The sequence below is a fragment of the Zingiber officinale genome, chromosome 1A (genome assembly GCF_018446385.1).
Source record: "Zingiber officinale cultivar Zhangliang chromosome 1A, Zo_v1.1, whole genome shotgun sequence".
NCBI lineage: Eukaryota > Viridiplantae > Streptophyta > Magnoliopsida > Zingiberales > Zingiberaceae > Zingiber > Zingiber officinale.
In genome coordinates, this window is record NC_055987.1 from 128,726,706 (window position 1) to 128,753,232 (window position 26,527).

The window sequence follows — 26,527 nt, forward strand, 5'->3', positions numbered from 1 at the left end:
AGGTGACTGGAGGACGGTTATAGTAGAGTTTTTACGGTCAGGAGCCACTCCGTCCGATCGGGATGGAGCCCAGCTTCTGAGAAGGAGAGCCGGCCGATTCACCCTCATCGGGGACCAGCTTTACAAGAAAGCTTTTTCCCGGCCGCTTTTAAAGTGCGTCAGTTCGGAGGACGTGGAATATATATTGAAGGAAGTACATCAAGGATCTTGCAGGGGACACCCAGGCGGTCGATCATTAGCTAGGAACATCCTATTGGCCGGGTACTTCTAGCCAACTCTCCATGAAGACGCCGCTCGAACCGTAGGTACTTGCCTTTCATGCCAGAAATACCACAGTTTTTCCCACCGACCGACGGAAGAGAATAAAGCATCGACGATATCCTGTCCGTTCGACCAGTGGGGCATGGACATCATGGGACCCTTACCTATGGCGACCGGGCAGAGAAAGTTCCTACTGGTAGCGGTGGACTACTTCTCGAAATGGGTTGAGGCAGAGCCGCTGGCCAAGATCACCGAGCAGATGGTCAAAAAATTCATTTGGCAACATCTCATATGCCGATTTGGCATCCCAAGGCGGCTCGTGTCCGACAACGGGCAGCAATTCGTCGGACAAGAGCTCCAAGAATGGTGTGAAGGGTACGACATCGAGCAACACTTCACCTCAGTGGCATACCCGCAGAGTAACGGACAAGCTGAAGTCGCTAACCGGGAAATTCTTCGGATTCTGAGGGTTCGGCTCGACCACCTCGGAGGCAGCTGGGTGGACGAACTCCCCAACGTCTTATGGGCACTCTGCACGACTCCTAAGGAAGGAATGGGGGTCACGTCGTTCCACTTGGTGTACGGAGGAGAGGCGGTCGTGCCAGTAGAGGTCGGGATCGAATCCGATCGGGTGCAACAATACAACGCGGACAACGCCGAGCGGAGGCAGCTGGAGCTGGATTTGGTTGATGAGGCGCGAGCTAAAGTAGCTGTTCGGCTAATGGTGTACCGACAGAGGATGAAACAAATTACAATAGGCGAGTAATCCCTAGAGCATTCCAGGTCGGCGATCTAGTATGGAAGAAGGTAAAGCTAGTCGGTAATGTGAGCAAGCTGGAGGCTCCCTGGGCAGGACCCTTCAAGGTCGTCGAGAATCTCCGATCGGGTGCATACTACCTCGAAGATCAAGACGGGCGACGGCTAGAATGACCATGGAATGCTAACCACCTCCAGCCTTATCGGGCCGGGTAAAAGGGCTTGCCAAACGTCCAAGCTTCTCCAGACCGTCGAGCGGCGACGTTAAACTCTAGAGCCGGTCTGAAGACCGTCGAGCGGCGACGTTAAACTCTAGGGTCGAAACGGCGACCATAAATATCCCGCTCGGAATACCGTCGAGCGGCAACGTTAAATCCTAGAGTCGGACCAGTGACTATAAACCCCCCGGCCTGAAGACCGTCGAGCGGCGACGTTAAACTCTAGGGTCGAAATGGCGACCATAAATATCCCGCTCGGAATACCGTCGAGTGGCAACGTTAAATCCTAGAGTCGGACCGGCGACTATAAGCCCCTCAGTTCAGAATTCATGGAGCGTGAAAACATGACTTATAGATTGACGAACGACAATTAGAGGGTCCAGCCTTGGCATCACAAAAGCCCAAGGAAACTTACGAAGATGATATGGCATTAGACTGTCGAACGGTAACGTGAAATTCGAGATGCACGGGCTCACAAACAACGCGGTCCAAATAGGCATGATTAGACAACAAGACGAGCATAAATTCATTCAACAAAAATAGTCGAACGGCGATTACAAAAGGGTGTTATAGGCCGGACGACCAACATACATTCAGGACTTCACTCTAAATAGTTAAAAATTTTGTCTAGAATTGTGGTCAGGAGGTCGGCATGGTCGCGGACGGGAACAGTAAAGTCTTCAGGCAGCTGGCCCTTTTTCTTCAGATAGTCGGTCGTGGCGGTGATAGCTAGCTCGAAAGCGTGGACGAGCCAAGCGCAAGCCTTCTCTACAAACTTCTCTGAGCAGATGTAATTCGGCTGCAGCATGACAATGATTCAACTCGGCTCGGCATCCTAATATTCTGTGAAGGCAGCGCGAGAGGCATCCAGCGCCTCTTGGAGTGTCTTTAGGTCAGTCTGAAAGGCGACCACCTCCGCCAAACGGCCATTCTTCTCGGCAGCCAGCAGGTCAGTCAACTTGTTGACTTTGGCCTCGAGAGCCCGAGCTTCAGCATTCTTCGCCTCCAGGTCAGTGACGACCTGATTCTTCCTATTAGTGGCCAGAGTAATCTTCTTATCATAGGTCTTGACTTGGGTCTCAAGCCGGTCTACCATGGTTTGCAAGCCCGAAGATTTATGTCGTTCGGCCTCCAGCAGTTTGTTTGTTTTCTCCAGATCGGCTTTTAGCTCGGCGTAGGAAGGGCCTTGAAGAGGGGTCCCCCCGGAGACCTTGAGCTTTTTAAATTCCTCCTCGAGGAAAGCTAAGCGGTGGCACACTGCTATACTCTCGACCCAATGCTGCGATTCAGTTAAAAGCGTAAAATATCGAACGGAGGATAAGAAGAAAAAGCTTGTAAAAGTTACCCCAGTAGTTTGTTGCAGATGGATGTTGCCGAGCATCCCAGGTGGCATCACGCCCACGCACGCTCGGGCGTCCTCCCAGACTTTGGCGAGCGGCCCCCGAATTGTTATCAAGTGTTCGAGGTTCGATGGATGGTCAGCCTTCTGCAGATATTCCTCTGTCGGCAGGTGGAGCAGAGCCTTAATAGTCCTGTGCCGGCCCGGAGTGAACTGAGCGGACGCGGAAGGAGCAGAAGTCTGTCCGACCGGCTCAGAGCGGATGAGAGAGCGCTTGATTATCTGGCGAGCTGGAGGGAGCGAGCTAAGAGGCTGAGCGGCGACAGGGTCGGAAGGCCAGTCTCCTTTAGACAAGGTCCGGTTCGACAATAGTGCTTCCACAAACACAGTAGCGGGAAGATTGCCCTCCTGTTCGGACACGTGAACAGTAGAAGTGGCCGGCCGGGTGGGGGTGCCCCTGCGGCGGCGTTTGCGCCCAGCCAATGGAATTTCATCTTTAGCAGACTCAACTTCCTCTGGTCGAGTGGTCGGTTGCGCACTCAGTGGAGTAGTCTCCTCAACTGCATCAGTGGTAGTCGTCCGAGCGGCAGACGCCTCGCCCGCCGTCTGAACCTCTTCACTCTCACCTTCGTGAGAGCCGATCGGGGTGAGGCCCAGTTTCTCCACTTCCTGCACGGCAGCCGCTTCTATCTCAGCGGCCTTGCGCTTCAACATGCCAAACACCACCGATTTCATCATAGTCTCGGCTGCAAGAAAAAGAAAGGAAATCAGTTAGAAGCCAAGAAAAGGAGAGAAGGTTATTCCTTACCCGGGTCGTTCGGAAGCCGCGTTCGGATCGGGCTTAATCCGAATAAGTACATCATCCTTTCGGGCAGCAGCTTGTGTATGTCCAGCTTCAGCCCGGCCAGCAAGTTCGCCGCGTGCAGAAAAGCAGGCTCAGTCCGATACCTTTTCAGGTCGGGAGGAGTCGGCAACGAAGTTTGCCATTTAGTCCGGAAGGAGGGTGGCTCGAGAAAACGCAAGAAGAAAATATGCTCTTTCCAATGCTTATTGGAGGTAGGCATTTTATCAAAGAAAACTAGACCGATCCGAGCTTGAAACAAGAAGGTGCCCAGCTCGGACTACTTGGGGTAGTAGAAATAATGGAAGATTTGGGGCTTAAGTGGAATATTGTGAACCCGGAAGAGCACGACTACGCCGCACAACAACCTAAAGGAATTTGGTACGAGCTAGCCGAGCGGAATACGAAAATAATTGCAAACTTCTAAGATGAATGGGTGGATCAGAAATCTAAGGCCACCTACGAATTGGTCGAATTGGTTGCGGTAGAAGGTAACAGTCCTGGTCGGCAGGTCATGTGGCCGGTTGGACGAGTCGGCCAAAACAAGTTTATGGTCAGAAGGGATGTCATAGGTATTGATCAGTTTGAAGGCATCTCCCGAATCGAACCTACTCTCCATGGTTTGATACCAAAGACCGGGAGAGGGGACAGAAGAACTGGCCATTGACGATGGAATGCAAAGCAAAGGGAAAACAGAAAAGGCAACGGAGGAGATGAATGGAATAGTGCCTGCGGAGTACAGACACCACCGAAATACGAAGAAAAAATGCTGAGAAAACAAAAAAAGTAATGAGCAGATAGTTCTTATAGAAAAAGGGATGGTTGGAGAAGAGAGCGAATGGCCGGAATGTCGAGAATCGATTCGCCGGAGAACGAAGCAGAAACCTTCAAGAGCACGGGCGCGATAGAGCGGAAGCGGCGGAAGGAAAGGAAGCAACCTTATAAAGGTTGGGCTCGAGCTGCAGGGACCACCTGATCTAGGGCACGGGATCCGAGGAGCGCATCCGCCCGTTGAATTCAAAGCGCCAGGGGTCACATCGAGCCTGACAGCTCGAGCAGGCGATGACGGCCACGTGGCATCATCCCATTGGGCGGATTTAATGACCTCCATTACGCAGACGAGGGCGCGTGCTCGGCCTTAATGACGGGGATTTGTACGAATTCTGAGGAAATTCGGAGGACGTCAATGTTGACCGACGTTGGGTCGACAAGACAACCGCCGGCAAGTCGAATTCTCCAAGTGTCAGGGGGTTCCATGCCGAGCAACACTCTTATCAGATATAGAACAGTTGTCATGTCGCCAGGCCGATAGTCAGTCAGTCAGACTTGTAGCCTCCTACGACTAGACTTGAGGGGAAGACACGTGATCCGGTAGCAAAGGAGGGGTCCCGTACGGACATAAGGTAATGACACGTGGAGGTCAAGGTCGAGACGATAGACGTAAAAGGTGAGCCGAGCGGGAGGCCACCTTATCGATCGGCCGCGGCAGAAGGCCAGGTCGGCAAGGAGATAACTCGGCTAAGGCTCAAGTTTCCGACGCTCAGGAATCCACATACGACAGTTGATTGGGCCGAGCGGCCTCTCAGCTGGACCATAGGCCAACATAGGTGCTATTCATCCGAGCATATGATCGAGCGGCCCACTCGCTCGGCCCCGCCTGCGTCCCCCCCCCCCCCCCCCGGCCGACCATTATGGCTGAGCGTCCCTCCCGTTCGGCCCGATAAAAGACAAAAGGTGTAGAAGAGTACAAAGGGGATGGCCAGAGATGTCTTTCTCGAGATATGTGCCGCCAACAGACAGTAAGACAGTATGGCTGGCGGCTGGACCAGACAGAAAATCGTACGGTGGAAGTTTCCACTGTCATGTCAGAGATATGCTCGGACGATTGCGGTATGACGTCAGACGTGCTTTTCTGACACATCCATTTTGAGGTATGTTTGGGGAAGCGCTCACGTGTCGAGGAGCGTGCATGCGCCTCCCGGGGGCCTATATAAGGACCCTCAGACTTCAACGGAGGTATGCAATCAAATATACTGTAGCTACATTTCTCCTTATTTCGCCTCATCTTTCTTCTCGCCTGACTTGAGCGTCGGAGGGTCGTCGTCGAGAACCCCTTCCTGGTCCGGCTTTGTTGCAGGTTCATCGGAGGTCCACCTCATCCCGGCGTCTACGCGGAGCCAGCAGAGAGTGCCACGTCCCCGGCTTTCATCAACTCACAGTTCGGACAGGATCACTAAGAAATTCTCTAGTTAAGGTTAGCATCTCTTGTCCATGATGCTCTGAAATGAGTACAGGGGTTCTTATTTCCTATTGGGATTATGTATGCCATTCATTCATACTGCACTGCATGGATGATATTCAAATGATAATTGTTACTTGCAATTCGTTCCATATAGTTTAGACCTGGCTCATTGTCATTGTATGATTATAAATTATCTGGCAAACTACTGAACTCTTTTTCTTTGTTGCTTCTTTATTCCTGCAACTCCAAACCACCCATATGATGGATATGTTGGAGATGCTTTCAGCGAGATCTAATGGAAATGTGGTTTTCTGAAATAACTCATAGGCTATCATTGCAACTTGGCATCATTCTGGTAATATCTACTCCTCTCAACAGTATATTTGCAATACACGTATAATTTACAGAACCGCAAACTCTACAATGAAATATTTCTTGTTGGATTTCTGACTTCATTTAATGTAACAGTGATGACGATCATGTTTATCATGTTAAATATTGTTAGTTAGGACAATTTTAAAGCACTGCACAGATAGCATGATAAAAAAAACTGCAATCTCATAAATATTGAGCAAATTTTCATAGGTATCCTTCAGTGTCCGACTAACCATGTAAGTGCAAACATAGGTGTCCTAGGTAACACTCATTTTTCTTATGTACATTGATTTCACAAACAAGTATAACTCCATATTTGGAACCTGGGAAACTGTCATTTCCAGTGGATTACAATTTAATCTTACTACTACAGTCTGAGAAGAGAGAAGAATGCAGGAACCAAGACCACTGCAGACCATGCGAGACCAGCATATTGCAGAAACCTTATTCCAGTGTCAACATTGTATGCTTCCTGTCGCCCAAACCCGACCCTTCTAGCTAGATGGCCTGATGGCTTGCCCTTAGATCTGCCCTTGAGTTCTGGGACATAACATGATGATATAATTGGGATGCTCAAAGTGTTGCATACCATAGGGAGCAACTTCTGAGCAACAGCTTTGCTGCAAATCTTAGTAACTAGTATGGTTGGAATGCCAACCGACAGTCTTCCTAAGAAGACTGCAATTGAAAGTTCAGAACTAAATAAGATTTGAATATTCTCTGGTTGAGAGTGGAGATGTGTTTGCTGGATTCCACTTACCTGGATTGGATTTAAAAGTGTAAGAACATAGTTTGTAGAAACAATTTATCGTGCTAGATTAGGTATTTACCAGTCCAAATGCAACCCCATTAAAGGCTGTATGGTATTGGAAACTTGGGGTAGGTAATTCTGGAGTAGGATAGGCAAAGCATAACAAGAATGATAAACTTGCCCAAAAATAAGTGACTGCAACAAGAACCAGAAAAGGTAAAAACACAACTCAATTAGTTCTGGGAAAAAAATTCTTCTTTGGCATGAAGGTTTTGAAAAGCATAACTATTTGACTCACTGTATACTACATATGCAATATATGTGATATTCAGAGGTATTTGTGGTTAATGTCAAAATATTAAATTTTTCTGATTGAACTGGCTGATAAGGAGTATTTTTCTGATTGAATGAATGCATCCTGATTATCACCATACCATTGTGGCCAGTTGTAATGAAGCCATCAACATGTTCATGAACTGTGAGCCAAAGAGCAAGGAGAAGAACTCCAAAGATGATTCCAGCCACTACATCTATCAAGCTATGCATTCCAAGGTACATCCTCCCTTGACAAAGAAGAAGAGTAAATTTTGGATTTCAGTTACCCCAAAATATTATTCTTATGCAATCTGGGATTAGATCATACCTATGCCAATCAGTACAGTGAAAAAGGAAAGTAAAGCCACAACAACAGCAACTATGGCATCACTAGCCTTAGGATCTTGTGTGAGAAAGTAGTGTGAAAAATATCTGCACAGATAAATAAATAAACAATTTAAATATGAGGAAGTGCTAAAAAAAAGACAAACAAGAGAAGGAAAATGTTATTACCCCAGGAGACAGACAGTATTTAAGCAATGTGAGGATGGAAAACCATATTCCATTGAGTTTTCTTTCTCTTCTTCTGTAGCATTCACTCTCCTCACAGGAGGAGAAATCGGTCTAGGAGCTGACACTATATTCTATAGATTTTTGTTTTTTCATCACAAAAATGTTAAGCAGTAGAGCACACCATATATTACTCATTCAGTATGTGATTTAAGCTTCGAAACATACCTTTATAGAGTTCCCTACATAGTCACAGAAGGCAATCAACAGTGTCATTTGTCTCGCTAGTTTCCTGTGCCCACTCTATCAATGAAAGGAAAACAAAGAATAATTTCAAGCTTGTGTTTTGATCTGGTTTTTGAATTTGACTACGAAAGGTTTTAGTCATACCCAATAGACAATGGGAAGAAATCCAGTGTAGAAAGGCACTGAAACGATACAAGATATCATTGAAAACATCCAGTCCAAGAAACCATGTTGTGCCCTCTGCATCATTTTAAGAGATACTCCATTGGTTTTCTTATACATGGGTGTGTGTGTGTGTGTGTTATCTATAGAGTTAACCTGGAGGCAGAGGATAGTCGGGGTTCCGGCGAGAACGCGGCGGGTGATGCAGGGCTGCGTCAAGGCCCGTGCTCTCATGGAGAGTCTGAAGGAGGATGCGGCCGCCACCCATCCCAGGACGAAAGCGATGGTGAGCGGTTGCCACAGTGGGATGCTGCTGCTCATCTCCATCTTCTCTTCGCCGGCCGGGAAATTAGTCTCCCAAGGTCCCTCCTTTTTTATTGAATGGGAAGAGCTGGCGGGAGGTAATGAACGGCGTTTGCTTATTTATGAGATTAGAAGGGACGGGAGAGAAGACGGTGGGAGACAATGTCTACTACTCCCATTGATGTACGTTTCCTTCTACGCTGACTTTAGTCGCCGGCTTATAAATGCTGCAAGTTCGTCGTTGACTTTCTGACTCTTAACTGTGTTGCTTTAGAGACGAGAGAAGGTCAAAGGAAGAATTAGTAGTGGAAGATCTTTTCTTTTTCATAGTGACATAGATGGTAATACTTGTTTGGACGAAAGCCCGTTAGGCCCAATTTTAGTGGTGGCCCGACTAATATTAGAGTTATCGATCCGGTCTCACGAAAACTTCTCACTTATCATCAAAGTAAATTGGGTAAGCATACTTAAAGGTTCATCATGATAGCCAATGTTTTAAGATTCGTTAATCATTAAGGGGAAAATTTTTAAAAAATACGTCATACCTAGATCTTGAATTCTAAATATCTAATATATTATTGAAGGACCTAACAACGACATGATAATCCTGGGGCAAGAGAGGTCACCTTATAGATATGACAATGTGGAGCACGTAAAAATACTTGTTTAGTTGTGAATTAAAATAGAGTAATCAGAGACGGAGCCACCCAGGAGCTGTCCTGGGCTATAGCCCAGCCTTGCCTAAGTACAACATCAAGGGAAAAAAAAAAGTAATCGATCGATTCTCGCACACAAGTAACTACTATTGTTTTGAAATTAAAAAAAAAACAAGGTTAGTGTTTCTTCTTCTTTAGCTTACGATGGAAAGCAACCAATCATGAAGAGTCGGTAGGCTTTGACAATGTTCAGCGATGGTGGATCATTGGATCTTGTTGCTATGTTCATCCAGAAAACAAAGGAAGAGAATTAGAGTCGACTATTTTGGATTGGGAGAAAAAAAAAAGAAACTAAATGGAAGAAGAGAATATCACTATTATTGTTGCTCTTGTTAAATAAAATGACAGTGAAACCTGTTGCTTAAGGTTTGAAGGAAACTTGGAAGAAACTTACTGTTGAGCTATTGGCTGACCTACCGAAAGATGGCTGCTGTTATGGTTAAAAGAGGACAGTAAGTTGCTGCTTTTGTTGTTGAGAAAGGGTAACAATGACTGCTATTCGAGATGAAGGATGAGAGACCATCTAGGGTTTCTAAAGTTGAGAAGAGGAGAGTTGGAGAGGGAAGGGTGGCTGGAAGAAGAAAAAGAAACAGCAAGGTTGCTGCTATTGTCAAAGAAGAACAAAGCAGAGGCTACACTTGAGAAGAACAGAGAAAAGAAAAGAGAAGTCAACATTGTGAGTCAACGTTGTGGTTGCTGTGTACGTGGAGAGCAAAAGCTAAAAAGAGTTTAAAAAAATAATGTACGTCATTTTAAATTAATAATTAATCCATATATTTAGTCCGATTATAATTTAATTAAATTATATTTAAATTAATTTTGATTTAAATCAATATAATTTTTATTTTGATGTCTATTTATGGATTTAGATTTTAAATATAGCATTCTCACTGTTGGACAATTCAAATTCTCTTATACAACGAGATGGTAATATGTTCACTTAAAATTAAGTCAGATCTCTTCTATGATATATTTGGCAGATTTAATCAACTTAAGCTCAGTTTAGTCCACATTGAATTTATGAATCCGTCCCTAAGAGTAATATACCCTTTAATAACAGTTTTATACTTAATAAATATATAAAACTATGTTTTATATTTAGTTCACATATAAGTTAACTTTAATTAGGTGCTGTGGATATCTTAATCAATGGTAGGGCACCTTAATCATTAAAGCATTGTACGGTCATATCCTCTCTGTGAGGGATCCCATCCTGTAAAGGGTTGAATCTAGGTAAAATTGTACCGATGCTGAAAAGGGTCCCATCCTCAACAATGACGGGTAGAATTACTGTACAAGGGTTGAATCTAGGTAAAATTGTACGGTCATATCCTCTCCGTGAGGATCATCTGTAATTTTCTTATTTACACCTTATAGTAAAGTAGAATAAAGTAAGATAGTCGTGATAGATTTTACCGATGCTGAAAAGGATGGGTAAACAAGGTGGCCACGTTAGTGGAAAAAAATAATAATAAATTCTTCACGATTCTCCTATACAATGTGAACAATTTATTGGATAAGAATATAAAAAAAATTAGTTCTCAAAATAAAGAATTAGTTCAAAATAAAAAAATAAATTCCTAAAAAGCATAATCACGATAACAATTAAACACGCATCTTAAAGGCGCCTTTAATGATATTTGCCACCATAATTAAAAATATTTACCTTGAAATTTTATTCTTCGCTCTCCATTAATAATTTCAATTAATGATTAATTAAAAAAAATATAGAACTATCACATTTATCAAGGATCGAACTCTAGACCTCTCGACCATCAAGTCATGTGCCCTCAGCTGTGGTACGCCCTAGGGACATGATTAATTACAAGAGTATATTTTATGTGGTTGTTTTTTCCATTTTACATGAAAATAAATTAGTGAATATCTTTGATGTGGTGATGATGAGGGGTCCCATCCTGCTGTCATAGGGGTAGTCATAGTTAAGACGGTCAATGGTTGGACGGTGTTTGCCGGTCGGGCGAGTCATACGTCGATCGGGGATTAAGCACCGACCCCACCTTTTTCGGCACAGGGAGTAATCAAACCGACGCTCAAGGGACGAGTAGAAGTCGAGCCGAGCGGCCCCTCCGCTCGGTCTAGCAACAGGCTCAACATCAGTTGAGCATGCAGACAATGAATTACCCATCGAGCAGCTATCCCGCTCGGCCCATCAATTGAGCATATGGATAGTGGGCTTCCGGCCGAGCGGCTATCTCGCTTGGCCCGACAACAGACGACACTTGGACAAAGGACTTTCAGCCGAGCAGATATCCCGTTCGGCGCGACAGCGGACTTTCAACCGAGCGGCTATCCCGCTCAGCGTGATAGCAGACAGCGCAAGGATAGCAGAATTCCGGTCGAGCGATCATTCCGCTCGGCCAAGCAACAGACATAGCGGGATATCTTTCGACATCCTTTTGGGAGCTAGTGTCGTTGACAGACGGCATGGCCAAATAGAAGATCATAAGGCGGAAGCTTCCATTGTCACTTCAGAGATATACTTGGTTCATTAAGGTACTGTGTCAAGGACACTTTACTGACACGTCTTTTCAGGGAAAACTTTGAGATGTGTGCTCATCTTGGGAAGTGTGCATGCGCGCTTCTGGGGCTCTATATAAACAGGGTCCAAGTATCGACGGAGGTATGTGATCCTGTCCGAGTACTGAGTCGACAGACGCTGGGGACGTGGCGCTCTCGTTGATGGCGTACGATCCTCCGATTGGTGTGAGCCTCTGGTGGAAACCTGCAAGCACAAAACCGGGCCGGGAAGGGGTTCCTGGCGACGGCCCTCCGACGCTCAAGTCAGCTCCGGCGAAAAGAGATCGAAAAAGTGTAACGAGACCAAGAGCTACAGTAGATGAGAATGCATACCTCCGCCGAAGCCTGGGGTCTTTATATAGGACCCCTGGGAGGCGCGTGCATGCTTCTCGAGGTGTGCGCGCTTCCCAAGACATACCTCAAAATGGATGTGTCAGAAAAATACGTCTAGCGCCATACCGCAACTATCCAAGTATATCTCTACCTTGACAGTGGAAACTTCCACCATACGATTCTCTGTCTGGCCCGGCCGTCGACCATGCTGTTTGTTGGCAACACATGTCTCGAGAAGGATATCACCAGCTGTCCCCTTCGTCTTCTTCTGCCCCTTTTGTCTGCTGCTAGTCTGAACGGGAGAGGTGCTTAGACTCACTGTCGTCCGAGAAGGGACATGTACTGGACTGAAAGGAAAAGACGCTCGGCCCGTCGGTCACCCGGTAGTTTGGTGGACATCATGGCTGAGCCGAGCGGGTTGTCCGCTCGGCTGAGGGCAACTGGCGCGGTCTTTTGAACAAAAGGAGTCCTGCTTGGCTTGTGAGCGTCGGAAGCTTGGCATAACGGCCGAGCTGTCAAAGCGCCGACTCGGACGCTATCCGCGCCGATTGCTCAGATAGGTTAACTTTGACTACGACCGCCACAGGGCCGTTGACCATCCTCCGGGCGGGTCCCTCTTTCTTACCACCGGATCATCAACATATGATCATAATCACGCGGCGGTTTCCTGATGAGCGAGCGAAAGAAGTCGCCATCCATCAGCCCCTGGGTGAAGCCGTGTATCATGGTTTCGGATGAGATTGCAGGAATGTCCAGAGCGGTCTGGTTGAATTGCCGGATGTATGCTCAGAGAGTCTCTCTGACCCCCTGCTTCATGGAGAACAGACTGACGCTAGTCTTTTGGTAGCACCTGCTACTCGCAAAGTGGTGGAGGAAAACCATTCGGAAATCCTTGAAACTCCGAATCGATCCGTCTGGCAGCCTCCGGAACCAACGTTGTGCGGAGCCGGACAGGGTGGTGAGGAAGATCCTGCATTTTACTCCGTCGATGCATTGATGAAGAGTGACGATATTGTCGAACTTACCGAGGTGGTCGTCCGGGTCGGTTGTCCCATTATACTCTCCGATCGCTAGCAGAGCGTAATGCTTTGGGAGCAAGTCTTGTAGAATCGCCTCAGAGAACTGGCGATTGATCCACTCGGGGGATGACTCGGTTCGAGGCGCCTTTCCTTTCCTAGCATCCAGCACGAGCACTTCATCGGATGATCCCCGGTTGACTTGGGCCAACTCGGACGGAGTCTGGAACAGGGCCCCATGGAAGGGAATAGGGGCAGCGGGTGCCTCTCCTGGCATGCCGATCTGCCCTCTATTATGCGCCTACGTAGAAAATTGCTCTGGTCGGTCTTTTAGTGCCGCTCGGGCCCTTGATGCTAAGGTGGCCTGCTGTGCCAACCGCTCGACGTGAGTCTTTTGCTGCTGCTCCACTATCTTCGCTGCTCGCACCTGGATGAGCACGTCGAGCTCTTCTTGGGAGAGCGTCACGGTATGTTGACGTCCAGCTTCTTCCATCTTCTCCGCTCGGATTCAGGTGCGTTCCCACCAACGGTGCCAATTTGATCATGTCCAAGTGCTGAGTCGATAGACACTGGGGACGTGGCGCTCTCGTTACGCTGTTTCGATCTCTTTTCGCCGGATCTGACTTGAGCGTCGGAGGGCCGTCGTCGGGAACCCCTTCCCGGCCCGATTTTGTGCTTGCAGGTTTCCACCGGAGGCTCACACCAGTCGGAGGATCGTACGCCGTCAACGAGAGCGCTACGTCCCCAGCGTCTGTCAACTCAGCACTCGAACAGGATCAGTATGCTTTACATGCGATATTTACTGTTGCGCTACAGTTCTCTCTTCTTATTTCTTGCTTCGCCGGAAGCTGACTTGAGCGTCGGAGGGCCATCGCTGGGGACCCCTTTCCTGGTTCAGCGCTGATGCTGCTTGTGTTGCAGGCGGAGCGAAGTCCACTGGAGGTCAATAGAAGTGTTGCATCTCCAACATCCATCCCATTGACTTTCAAATAGGATGAGTATTCATATTAGACTATGTCTTAATAAGGTGAGATGAAGTTGGGAAAAAAATGAATTATTTCATTACTTGTTTGGTTCAAGGCTAGTTTGGATTGACAAAACTGAGTAGGATCCTCTGATTCATTTTTAGCAGACCAAGTCAAAAGCGGATTAGGTCCTAGTCCATTATAATGATTAAAAAAGTTTAATGATCCCCACTGATCCTGTCTGAAAGCTGAGTCGGACGAAGGCTGGTCGCGACGGCCTGGTTGTTGAAGGAAAGTCGTGGGTGATTCGGCTCCCACGGGCGGCTGACGATGCTGCAGGATCCTGCACACACTCAGACGATCTCCCCCCCTCACGTTAGAGACCAGAACCCAGGGAAAAAGTCCCCGGATCAGGCCCTCCGACGCTCAAGTCAGGTCCTTTTTCCCCAGAAAAAGCAGAGAGCCGAAAGAAAATGACTGAAAATGAAAAGTTGTGGAAAAAGTGACCAGAGAGCCTATCCGCGTACGAGGAATCCCCTCCTTTTTATGCACCCGCCTTGCTTCCAGAACCTGCAACCCTGTCAGAAAACGTTAGACGCCGGGCTTTGTCGTATATCCCGGACACCTGTCATGCTGCTATTGGTCGTGAAGGCATCTTCTTATTTAGGAACCTCCGCCTTTACACATGGGCTTTGTCTTGTAGCGAAGGACATCTGTCAGGCTACTATTGGTTATGAGGGCATCTTTTCGTTTAGGGACCTCCGCCTTCGCACATCTCACTGGTATGTAATGATTACCGTTGACGGACAATTGTGATCCTCCGACTCCTGCACAGCTTAGCTCATCCTATTTATCGCGGTCTGCATCTACCTCACACCCCTTGACCAGATCCCGCCTCTAAGCGTTACTTGTTAGTCGGGCTAACCCTGAATGCCGATCACCTCAGCACTGTATTTCTGCGCCACCATAAACCTCAGATCGGCTGTCTTTACACACCGCCGCTCGACCGTGATTTGTGACTTGCGCTCGCCTTTGAATCGCAGGCTTGTAGATCGAGCCTCTACCCAGCCTCGCCGATTCGATCGTGATTTGTGACTTGCGCGACCTTCGAATCGCAGCTCAGATCGAGCCGCCTACCGCCGATTCCGATATATGATTTTGTGACTTGCACTTGGGCCTTCAATCGCAGCTCAGATCGAGCCGCCACCACTCTGCCGATTCGATCCGTGATTTGTGACTTGCACTTCCGGGCCTTCGAATCGCAGGCCTGTAGATCGAGCTGTCTTTACACAGCTCTGCCGCTTCCGACCTGTGATTTGTGACTTGCGCTTCCGGGCCTTCGAATCGCAGGCCTGTAGATCGAGCTGCCTCTACCCAGCTCTGCCGATTCCGATCTGTGATTTGTGACTTGCACTTCCGGGCCTTCGAATCGCAGGCCTGTAGATCGAGCTGCCTCTACCCAGCTCTGCCGATTCCGATCTGTGATTTGTGACTTGCACTTCCGGGCCTTCGAATCACAGGCCTGTAGATCGAGCTACCTCTACCCAGCTCTGCCGATTCTGATCTGTGCCCGGAGATCGAGCTGCCTCTACCCAGCTCTGCCGATTCTGACCTGTGCCCGGTGTTCCGCCTGTCGTCTCCCTTTATCTTTCAACTACTTTGCCCCTTTGATCGACAAGTCTACCTGACCTCTGACCACCCCATATGCTTGCCTCTGACTGCCTAGTCAGCTTGACTATTGACTACCGAGTCACCTTGACTATTGACCATCACGTACTCTTGACTTTTGACCGCTATATGACCTTGACCCTTCTCACCATTTTCTCTTGGGTCTCTCTATTACCAACAGTATCACCCACTTATTAAAAATATGAGATCATTGAATCCTTATAATTACTATTCCTAGTCAAGGATGGACTAGGACAGGCGGATCATAAGATCCTGCTTGTGACAAAACTACACACCAAGTGATGATGTGACTTGATCTCAACTTGGAAGAGCTGTCTTGTGGATGTTAAATTATAAAAATTATTAGTGATTTTTAAAAAAAAATTGGCATTATTTTTTATGGAAAGAAAGAATTGACAATAAATTTAGAATTTAAAGTATCTCGACCCATTTTTTTTCGCTTCCATGAATTGTAATTGGGTTAGACGAGGAAGCTCCGCCACCACCGCGGCCGTCACCGCAGACGCCGACGACGACTGGGCGATGGCTAAGGCGGCCGCATGGGCGTGGTACATGCGCAGATCAGGAGCCGACGACTCCCGCGCCTCCCCCGAGTCCGACCTCGGCCGTTTTATACGCCGGCGGCCGCCGCCTTCGCGGTACAAGCAGGAGGCTGCCTCCGCCAACACCGTGGCCGCAGCGGCAGATGAGGTGGGGCCGACCGGCGTCGCCGTCCCCTTGCTGGATTTCTACGAGATCGAGAGGATCACGAGGCAGCTGGAGAGGCTCATCGGCGGCGACGGCGGGACCCTGCGAAAGGAGTCGGCTGCGGCCACGGCCACTGCATCTCTCTCGCCGCCCTCGCCTTCCACCCCTTCGATGACTCCAACGAGGAAGGCTAGGAGGAAATGGGCGTGCCACCCCGCCGGAATATGCGGCGAGGCGGGAGACGCGGTGGGTGCTGCGCCGCTGGTAGCTCGCCGGCGGGGAAAGGCAGCCCGCCAGTAGTACACTAAAGAATTTGTTGTAATTTTGGAATAATTCCATGCCTCATTAAATAGCTTCAAATCTTATGTAAAAATTGCGCCCAACTTTTCTCTCCAAAAGTAGGTTTTTACGTGTCCCACATCCTCGTCCTCCTCCTCCTTCTCATCATCATTATCATTTAAGTTAACATCTCCAAAAGTAGGTTTAAGTAAATATTGGACTAATGAACTATCTATTGCAAATGCTTTCTAATTTTTTATATAAATAGATCAATCATCTCTAAAATTAATTATCTTCAAAATTAATCGACATAAATTGATATTACATCAACTTAAAAAAAAATCACAATCTTTATATTTCCGTGCTACCTCAACCATATATTGTTATCGTCTTCACCCTAAGGAGCCTGCCTGTCCATGAGTTCTACATGGGACACAAATCACATTGAACATTATCTTCACTAGACTAGACGACATCAAAGGAGGGACCAAGGTCGTCTGGTTTTAAAAATCCCAAGGTAAAATGTAATTTACTAAATGTCAAGTGGCAAACTTAAAAAAGTAAGGAAATTTTGGGCGACAAACTCGGATCCTCTTATCTATTGAGTTGCTTGTATTTTTGTGATGGATATTTGAATAATAAGCCTCTTGCTTTTTTTTTTGTGTGTTAGATTGAAATTGATCGACAAATGTTTTGTAGTTGTAGGTTCTTAAGAATATAATGATTGATGACATTTTGTTCTATAGCTTTCTTGGCTTTCAATTCTCTACAAAAATCCAACTCTATCAATATTTGTATTTTGATTTTTTTTTACTTTATTTTCTATTAACAATTGCACAAAGATTATATTATAGATTATAACTCTCAACAAAGTCCTTATGAGAATATAAAAAAGCTCATTGCACAAAGCAAAAGTTATGAACTAAAGCTGCTAGATTTATGCCCCTAAACACGATCGATACTATCGAAATCAAAATAAGTAAATCATAAAGCTCTAGTACTAGTAGGGAAGAAAAAACATAATAATCAGAAAGCTTTTAGGGTAAACCACCATAATTGATCAGAAATTCCTGGTCTTTGGGACTTCAAAATACTTCAAGAACTGAAGTGTAATGATCAGCATGAAGTATTGAAATTTGTGGAGGGTTAACCACCATAATTGATCTGTCTTTAAATACTTTTGGACTAAAAGTCTGAAAAGAAAAGGCCTTGCAAAACAAGTGATGTAATGATCGGCAATGCATCAAATTCACTCATCCATAGATCAAAAGAAAGATCAATCAAGTAGTGAAATTTGTTCCAAAAGATTAAGTTTGATTAAACTTTCTATATTGTGGCAACAAAATCGCACGCCAAGTAAGAGCTACTGCATTTTCAAACGATGGAATAAGTATACAAACACTTAAGTTTTCAGTAAACTAGCTATGGTGTACAAAAGGAAGATTGCAATGTATGCAAGGGCTTAAATCTGACAAAATAGCAACAATAGATCAAAGTGCAGTGCATTATTGATCTAACAAAGAATGAGGTTCTGCAATTCCACCCAAGGGAAGAAGTATAGAAGCACTGAAGTTTCTCATAAAGTACATCTAGTGTCAAAAAGAAGATCTAAAATGTTTACAAGAACAACAAATTTACACACACGGAAGTTTATTTAGCAATGAAACCTCAAAGTGCGGTATCAATCTGAAACAGTATGAAGTGTTGCATCTCCACTCAAGGGAAGAAGCACACAAGAACTTAAGTGTTTGTAAGAACTTCAACAAATTTGTGGACACAAGGTAACATAACCATTAATCAAGCATCGATTAATGTATCAGATATAGGAGGTTGTGTTTGATTTATGAAAATAGCAACGAAAACTCAAAGTGCATTATTGTCCTGACTGCATGAACTTCTCATTCATCACAACTCGCAAGGGAGATAACAAGCAAAGAAGTTTACTAAAATTATTCCGGAAACAATTACCACTTCAAGTCATAAGTTGTAAAATAAAGATAGTTATGTAACCATAAAAACAAGGAATTGATTGTTTATGCGACCAGCATATGTGAAAGAATCAATGAAGAAACAGAATAACCATAAACGATCTAATTCATCAAAAACATATTATAATACTCAGCCGGATGAGATTGATCAAAAGTACAATATCTAAGTGAATAATCTTGCTGTGAGTAACCTCAATCATCTGGTTATTTAAGATCTTATATTGTGCTATCTTAACAATCAAACGATGCATGGATCAACAATAACAAGATGCAAATGAAACTATTCTTTAAAATCAAAAGATCAAATTGGGCGACAACAACCGAACTGATAGAGAGGCCAAGCCTGCATTTGGAACATCTTGTGTTCATTCGGAGCGTTTGAGCTTGTCGATGCGCTGGTTGAGCTGGTTGATGCGGACCAAAAGCCCGGTGACGGAGAAGAGGAGCCAGTAGAGGAGGAGCGCGGAGCCGATGAGGAGGGCATTGCGCTGGCTCTTGATGATGGACTTCTGGTGGCGGACGTGCTCGGAAGGGGTGCAGGCGTGCTCCTCCTCGCAGGTCGGCCGCATCTCGTACTTCCAGTAGATGTCGGCGAGGAGGAAGAGACAGAAGGGCACCACCGCGAGGAGCGGCTTCAGGGCGCTGCGGACGACGGCGACGAGCCCTCGGCGGAGGACGTCGAGGCCCGGAAGCGTAAGGAACAGAAGCATGATGGCCTCCGCGCCGGCCGCATAGCCCAGAACCACCCACTCCAGAGCCATGGAAGCAAGATCGATGGATCAGCGCGGAACCCTCACAACCCTAATCGGAGGCCGAAGCAGATCTCGATTAGAAAAACACAAAGCGATGCTTTGGCGGATTTAACGACCTCAACGAGGAGACTAACAAAGGAAAGCATACGAATACTACAGAACACACTTTTCTACCTCCTCTATTTGGGAAATCTATTGGTTCAGCGGAAGGGTCCCATATTTTTCCAAATTGAGACCAGGATGCGGAGGCAGCCGTGGGTAGCGACGAAAGCTCGATTTAAAGACGACTCAGATGAAAATTTGATTGAAATTTCCAGAGAAATCATCAAGAATTACCAAAATTATCAAGAGCAAAACTTTATAATCCGCCAAAATTTACATCGAAAGAATTATAAACACAACTAATGCAATTACAAACCTACGGATGCGATGCAACGCGCGTCGTGCTCGAACGAGCGGCGCTGGTGGTTGTAGTGCTAGTGGTGGAGGTGGTGGCGGAGGAGGCGGAGGAAGATTCGCCGGCTGTATTGGTGGGTGCTGCGGCGGCGGATCCCCGGGTGTAGGTGGTGGTGAGTCCGTGGGATCTCCTTCGGTACCTGCGTCCGGGAAGTCCGGGCGCGATTGGCTCCTCCAACACCAACGTCGTCGTCGTCGTCGTCGTCGTCGTGGTGGTAATTTTTGACAGCACGACGAAGACGCGATTCATGTCGGGACGCTGCTTCGGGTCGGCCTGGGTGCAGAGGAGAGCTAGCTGAACGCACATCGCTACCTGCTCCGCTTCTGCGACGCTGATCGCCGGCGACAGGGCCGGATCCAACAGCTCCACGCTCTGCCCCTTCTTGTAAAGCTTCCATGCCTGGTCAGAAAAGAAACAATTTTTAACCTGTGATTTCATATAACTTCTGTTAATATCGTAGCGTATACCCATTCAAGGAGGCTGCCGACGTCGGGGTCGGGGAGGGAGGCGAAGGTAGAGTTCTTGCGGCCGGCGACGAGCTCGAGGAGGAGCACGCCAAAGCTGAAGACATCAGCCTTGACGGAGAGGACGCCGTGCATGACGTACTCGGGGGCCATGTAGCCGTTGGTGCCGGCGACGCGGGTGTTGACGTGGGTCTGGTCCTCCGGGAACAGCCGAGCCATGCCGAAGTCAGCGATCTTGGGCGTCCACCGGCCGTCGAGCAGGATGTTGCTGGCCTTGATGTCGCGGTGGATGATAGTGGTTTGCGCCGACTCGTGGAGGTAAAGCAGCCCTCGCGCCACCCCAAGGATTACCTTGTACCGCCGGGCCCAGTCCAGCTCCGCCTTCCTCTTCCTCCGATCAACCCCCTCTTCTCCCCCTGCTCAATTCCATCAGCAACAAAAGGACTTCAATTTAAAGTTGCTGATCGAAGAAAGGTTGCATCTTTGATAATTAAGTCCCAATTTGATGAAGAATAACAAAAGGAAGGGAATCCTGAAGGAAGAAGGGGCATTAATGGCGGTGGAGCTTACGGGAGAAGAGGAGCTTGTCGAGGCTCTCGTTGGGGACATACTCGTAGACGAGGAGCTTGTCGTCGCCATGGGCGCAGTAGCCGTAGAGGTTCACCACGTTCTTGTGCTGCACCCGAGACAACAGCAGCGCTTCGTTCTCGAACTCCCTCGCGCCCTGCCGCGACCCCCGCCCCAGCCGCTTCACCGCCACCTCCCGCCCGTCCTCGAGCCGCCCCTGCTTCCGCATCAACCAAAACCCTAATCAACACCCAACTCATCTTCTTCTGAATCAATTCATCAATTGTCTTCGCCACAATACCTTGTAGACTAGACCGAATCCCCCTTCGCCAAGCTTGTGCTTGGGGCTGAAGTTGCTGGTGGCCGCCACCAGCGTCTCGTACCGGAACACCCTTTGCTCCGTCGCCGCGATCGCCGCCAAGTCCTCCTTCTCCTTCTTCCCGTCTACAACCGCCACAGAGAATCGAGGAATCAGATGGCGACGCAAGCTCAAAAATCCGGTGCGAAAGAAGAGGAAGAACGATAAAAGACCGACCTTTGTGGCGGCGATCTCCGAAGAAGCGCTTCACGATGCCGCTGAAGAACTTCTTGCTTCTCGTGGCCATACGAATCGAGAAGGAGAAAAAGCGCCGGCGATCGAGATGGAACAGGGAGTCAAACCATCGATCTCGTTCTGACCGATTCCTTTGTTGACAATTTTTATTTTATTTATTTTTTTTTTTTGCTTGATTTTTTTCAGGCTCGCAGTTGTAAAGAAGCCGCGGGAAAGACGAACAAGAGAGATAGCTGAGATCCCCGATCAAACTCATCAACCATTGGGAGAGCGGGTTGGAAATGGGTGCTTTTTGTGGATGTTTGCCTTTTATCCCAAACTATGCTATGCTTGCCGCTTGACCAAAGAGGTAGTCAAATCTAACTACCGGCACGGCTCTTAGCATAGGGCCACGTCACCTTACCAGAGTTGGTCTGGTAAGTGGTAACAATTGGGTACGCGGTCTGCTAACGTAATTACCGGGTCAGATAACAGGTGAAGAAGTGAGTTTAATTTTAGCAAATATCTCAAATTGGGCTCGTAAGAATAAAAGAAGAAATAGGACTAAATGTTGGGCACAACCCTATTTAATGGGCCTCCAACGACGGCCCAAGTTGTAACAAATGATGATCTCGCTAAGAGATAGGGATTCCATAAGAAGGGCGGCCGTCGGAGAGAGATCGATCTTACTGATCAAGAAGAGTGTGCACGTTCGATCGACGAGAGAGGAAGCTCCGGCGGCGACGACGACGGGATGAACATCGACATCACTGCTGGGGCGAAGCCGGAATACCCGGTGATAGACCGCAACCCGCCCTTCACCAAGACCGTCGCCAACTTCAACACCCTCGATTACCTCCGCCTCTCCACAATCACCGCCGTCTCCGTCACCGTTGGCTACCTATCCGGTACCTCCACGCCCTCCCAATCTAGTATATTCCGCCTCAATTTCTCGATCACGGTTAGGGATGGAAAATAATAGATCTCGCTGGTAGGGATCAAGCCCAACGTCCGCGGACCTTCCATGGTGACCGGAGGCATCATCGGGCTTATGGGTGGTTTCATGTATGCATACCAGAACTCTGTCGGCCGACTCATGGGTTTCTTCCCCAACGAGGCTGAGGTGGCCCGCTATAAGAAGGCGTAGCCGGTGTTGCCGATCCTTCGAATAACGAAGTCTTGTTCTTGTTTCCTGCCACTCCTTTCCTTCTGCTAGGGAATAAAGACTTAGCTTTGTCCTTCATTATGGCACAGTTGCATTTGGTTAGTATTATAAACTTGTTGCTTCCTGTTGCGCATAATATGACATTCTCAGCTTCGTGCGAGACTGAATGATTGATGCTATAATTGTTTTGCCTTATTGTAGTGACACTGGTCATTTTTGCAAGATTGACTTGCTCATAGATTTGCATTTGATTATTATTTTACACTAATTGCTGCCTATTGCGCAAATATTATTCTGACAGTTTGCCATTTCTCTCCTGTGTTGTGGATTAGTTCACAAAATTCTGACTTGTTAAAGATTTGCAATTGTTACAAGCAATCAATAACTTGATTCTATTGTTTCATTAGAATGCCATTGCAATACTTTGGCAATGTTTATGAAGAGCTTTGTTACTGCAAATATTTCTGTTATCTTGTGGAAAGAAAGGAATTTTATTTGTTCTGCATTTTCTGAAGTTGACAGTTATGCAGTGTTTAACTCAAAATATCAGCTATTTTTTATGGTTTAGAATATTGAAGTGATAGTTAATAAATATGAAATTACATGATGTTAAAATTACGCATTGAGGTTGCCATTCTTGAACTAAAAAGTTGATCAAGATTCCCATACATAATCTTGTCTATGGTAAAGTATAAAATGCATGCCTTGACATTATAAGATTAGAAACGTCTTGGAAGAAGAAATGCATTTGTACATGCATATATGGCAAAAGACTACGCATACTATGATCTTGAGACATGAATTTATTGTGAGTGCTGTCTGATTACTTTTCATTGTTAAGATTTTCCTCATAGCTGTGCTGCTGAAGTCCAATGGTCTTTTGCTGTTATACAAGCAAACTGTTTTGTTCTACTTTGAAGTTAGTTTGGTTTTTGTTACCATGTTTAACTTTTGAACGACTTGGAGGTCCTCTATGAGGGTGTCATATTTGGATGATTCTGTGGTAAAACTAATCTAAAATGTGACACAAGTGTCGAGTCTGATAATGACCTTTTGATTTATGAAACTTAGAAATTGAAGGTAACCAACCTTGGACACATTCTGTTGATTCTCAATCCTTTGGAGTGTATTTTGTTGATTCTCATCCAGATCATGCGGCATTGGCTAGGAATATCAACTGTGGGAATAAAATATGATGTCTATGGTACATTGTTTAATTAATCACCAGTTCTTCCACTCTTCAAATTTTGGTTCTTGGTTTGTTGCACTATAGAAGAAAAAAATTGTTCTGATGCATGCATTCTCTTTTGATCACTCAATGCTCACGTAGTCTCCTCGTGTCAACCTTCACCTTCGACTGCAAAGAGTGATAATTCCATTTTGCTTATTCCATTCGGTACTCAGAATAGATTCATGTTCTTATAGGAAATGTTAAACTTCATGAAGTTGTGTCGTGACAACATACTTTATGGGACAAAGTGATGGGTCATTAGAAAAGCACTAGTTTTAGATAAAGTTGATACAGATAATGAGAATGTCGAGATGGGCATGCTGTTTCTTGAGTAGTTAAGTGTAGCCTCAATCAGTGAGATAGAATGAGAGAAAAAATTAAGACGGTGTGATTTTGTTTAAAGCCTCCTACAAAGTTAGACGTACTGCATCGATCAAAGTGAATGATCTGATAGTAAAGAAATTACAGGGGATAGCAATGGGTATATTAGTGATATAATCTTGCATAAAGCTGAATCAATTTATAAGATCCATACTGCCACAAAGTTAGGATGCCTGTTTTTTTCTCTCATTATTTATTTGTTGTGTGTTTTTAGAGGACGTTTGGTTTCAGTCATGGTAGATGTTTCTTTTTAAGAAACTTGAACTAATTTTGTTACGTTGGATGAAGGTTCTGCATTACTTAAGCTGTTTATATTATGTGAGTAAATATAAGATGATTGACTCCTTTCTATTTATTTATTTAATTATTTTGAGAAAATGGTCAATATTTTAGTGGATGTACTCATGTATGATGAAGTCTGTTAAACAGATGAATTAGAGATATATATCAATTTGTTCTGCTTAGATTAACTTGCTTGATTTCAATCGCTTCAACGATGGTTGGCATGGTCGAAATGTATTGTTTTGAATTGATTGGTATGTTGAAATGGATGTAAATGAGGTAAAGCAAGTAAAGAGACTGAACTATTGGAAGAAGACGTCAACAACTCTCTCTAACTACAGTTTCCAAATATGGGGATTGAATTCTCTAATCATGGACGCATCTTGCTATTTTGGAAGCTATATCGTGTAGACTTGGCCATGTTGCGGACTGAAGAATAACTCATTCACTGTCGGTTAACTGCAAAATCACTGCAAGAAGCATTTTCATTCACTGTCGGCTTAGCTGCAAAATCACTGCAAGGAGCATTTTGGTGATAATTGTCTATGAACTGTATAGTGCTATGGTGAGGTCTTTGTAGGCATCTCTCACTTATACAACGGAGGATAAGGCTCTTATACAACGGAGGATATGACAAATCCTTGGATGGTAATTAGTAACTTCAATGCCTTTATGAGAGCTCAAGACAAAGGTGGCATGCCTGTGTCGCACTATAAAATCAATGACCTAGCAGCTATTGTGCAACAATGCAACTTGGTAGACTTTCGGTCAATTGACTATCAGTTGACGTTGACTAATTGCTCAGTTTCAAGTAAACTTGATCAGTTAGTGATCAACACATAGTGGCTCTTTGAAGAATATAAAAACTATGTAGTATTTTTGTTGGCACGTGGTAGTTTTGATATGATCAATTAAATTAGATTAGGTTTTGTTAGTATTTAATCTTTATGTTTAAGTGTATAGGAGTTTAGGAACATAGAAAATTAAGCAGAAGAGACAGCTAGTGAGAATGACGATATGGGAAAGAGTCGACGGGCTCGGTACATTTGAGGGATTAGGTGCTGCAGAAGAGTACATCGACAGATGAGAAGGACGCATGTGGTGGTTCGAGAGACGAGAAGTCGGGGAGGAAGTCTGTTTGAGGAGAAGGTCGGAAAATGGGTTCGGGTGAGTCCTATTATGGTTGACTGAAATCACCCTAACAAACGGAGTAGCAGAAGAGCTAAAAAGGAGCTACGGAGCTGCTAGAGGCGCCTTCGTTGGAGTTAAAGGTGCCTACGCGCCTTTCAGTGGGAAGGCGCCTTCAACAGGTGCCTTCAATCTAACAGATTTGAACGTTGTCGAGGATAAAACATTATCCTCGGCAGATAAAGTTCTATCTCTTGAAGGCGCCTTGAACCTCTATTAAAGGTGCATTCAAGCTGCGGATAAGATTTTATAGGTAAAAAGACCCTTGGACGTAGGAAATATGTAACAACTTCTATATTCATTTCCTAGTTACTTTCTGAGCTTCCAACAAGTATAAGAAGTTTCTCCGGCTTCAAAGAAGGAGATCTTTAGTGTGTTTACTTGCCTTGGATTAATAACCTCCTCGGTTATAATCAATTAACTCACTCTTTTGGCCTCATTTTTTTTAAGTTGTTCATTTATTTTGTTATTTTTTGCACTACTAATCTGAGTTAAAAGTCGAGGAAGGTTTTTCTTAATAGCCAGATCACCTCCCTTTCCTCCGGCCTACTTGGGCCAACAATTGGTATCAGAACGAGGTTCGCTTCAGGAGGACTAACCGTCGAACGAAGCATACGAGATGGTCAGATCAAGCATCTATCCACCGAAGTTCGAGGGGATTTCGCCAACTGGAAGAAGAAGATGGAGGTATTTTTCAAAACTAATTTTGATTTGCTTTTAATAATGAAATTTGGTTTTGTAGCACCCGAAAGCAAAGAAAAATACCACTGGACAAAAAAGGAGCAGGCAGATTTCGTGGTAAATGACAAAGCAAAGTTTCATCTGTTAAGCGTCTTACCGCCACAAGAAATCAACCGGATTGGAGCCTACGAGTCTGCAAAAAAGTTCTAGGAGAAATTCCTAGAACTACATGAAGGAACCTTGGAAGCGAAACTCGCGAGACGGGATCTGCTCAGAAACCATATTAGCAACATCAAA

The 26,527-nt window shown here is 45.8% G+C and overlaps 4 protein-coding genes and 1 long non-coding RNA gene across 5 annotated transcripts; 1 reads left to right on the forward strand and 4 right to left on the reverse strand.

The window, feature by feature from the left end:
- Positions 1–6,253: 6,253 nt before the first annotated feature.
- On the reverse strand, positions 6,254–7,520 carry LOC122009808 (lipid phosphate phosphatase delta-like). The gene is made up of 3 exons (XM_042566104.1): positions 7,218–7,520; positions 6,863–6,978; positions 6,254–6,792 (listed from the first exon to the last, which is right to left on the reverse strand). Exons 1-3 carry the CDS (start codon positions 7,339–7,341, stop codon positions 6,400–6,402), a joined length of 633 nt encoding a protein of 210 aa, XP_042422038.1. The 5' UTR covers positions 7,342–7,520; the 3' UTR covers positions 6,254–6,399.
- An 83-nt stretch (positions 7,521–7,603) lies between these two features.
- Positions 7,604–8,061, reverse strand: LOC122009817. The gene is made up of 3 exons (XR_006119662.1): positions 7,999–8,061; positions 7,837–7,911; positions 7,604–7,742 (listed from the first exon to the last, which is right to left on the reverse strand). It is a non-coding gene; the product is annotated as an uncharacterized LOC122009817 (long non-coding RNA).
- A 10,637-nt stretch (positions 8,062–18,698) lies between these two features.
- On the reverse strand, positions 18,699–19,396 carry LOC122032462. The gene has a single exon (XM_042591751.1). The coding sequence runs from the start codon at positions 19,289–19,291 to the stop codon at positions 18,896–18,898; it is 396 nt and encodes a 131-aa protein (XP_042447685.1). The 5' UTR covers positions 19,292–19,396; the 3' UTR covers positions 18,699–18,895.
- Positions 19,397–19,488: 92 nt separating this feature from the next.
- On the reverse strand, positions 19,489–21,581 carry LOC122032453 (putative serine/threonine-protein kinase). Its single transcript, XM_042591742.1, has 5 exons — positions 21,306–21,581; positions 21,072–21,214; positions 20,774–20,987; positions 20,207–20,619; positions 19,489–20,138 (listed from the first exon to the last, which is right to left on the reverse strand). The coding sequence occupies exons 1-5, from the start codon at positions 21,373–21,375 to the stop codon at positions 19,701–19,703; spliced, it is 1,278 nt and encodes a 425-aa protein (XP_042447676.1). The 5' UTR covers positions 21,376–21,581; the 3' UTR covers positions 19,489–19,700.
- A 59-nt stretch (positions 21,582–21,640) lies between these two features.
- LOC122032471 (NADH-ubiquinone oxidoreductase 20.9 kDa subunit-like) lies at positions 21,641–22,735 on the forward strand. The gene is made up of 2 exons (XM_042591763.1): positions 21,641–22,210; positions 22,298–22,735. Exons 1-2 carry the CDS (start codon positions 22,057–22,059, stop codon positions 22,447–22,449), a joined length of 306 nt encoding a protein of 101 aa, XP_042447697.1. The 5' UTR covers positions 21,641–22,056; the 3' UTR covers positions 22,450–22,735.
- Positions 22,736–26,527: the final 3,792 nt, after the last annotated feature.

What these genes read in the sequence shown, in the direction of transcription:
- LOC122009808 (XM_042566104.1), bottom strand. Translation starts at nt 7,341, where the DNA reads ATGTACCTTGGAATGCATAGCTTGATAGATGTAGTGGCTGGAATCATC. An exon ending in CATTACAACTGGCCACAATG is followed by an intron (nt 6,979 to 7,217) that starts GTATGGTGATAA and finishes TTCTTGTTGCAG; the next exon opens with TCACTTATTTTTGGGCAAGT. An exon ending in ATGGGGTTGCATTTGGACTG is followed by an intron (nt 6,793 to 6,862) that starts GTAAATACCTAA and finishes AATCCAATCCAG; the next exon opens with GTAAGTGGAATCCAGCAAAC.
- LOC122032462 (XM_042591751.1), bottom strand. Translation starts at nt 19,291, where the DNA reads ATGGCTCTGGAGTGGGTGGTTCTGGGCTATGCGGCCGGCGCGGAGGCC.
- LOC122032453 (XM_042591742.1), bottom strand. Translation starts at nt 21,375, where the DNA reads ATGGCCACGAGAAGCAAGAAGTTCTTCAGCGGCATCGTGAAGCGCTTC. An exon ending in GATTCGGTCTAGTCTACAAG is followed by an intron (nt 20,988 to 21,071) that starts GTATTGTGGCGA and finishes ATGCGGAAGCAG; the next exon opens with GGGCGGCTCGAGGACGGGCG. An exon ending in CGACAAGCTCCTCTTCTCCC is followed by an intron (nt 20,620 to 20,773) that starts GTAAGCTCCACC and finishes GGAATTGAGCAG; the next exon opens with GGGGAGAAGAGGGGGTTGAT.
- LOC122032471 (XM_042591763.1), top strand. Translation starts at nt 22,057, where the DNA reads ATGAACATCGACATCACTGCTGGGGCGAAGCCGGAATACCCGGTGATA. An exon ending in CACCGTTGGCTACCTATCCG is followed by an intron (nt 22,211 to 22,297) that starts GTACCTCCACGC and finishes TCTCGCTGGTAG; the next exon opens with GGATCAAGCCCAACGTCCGC.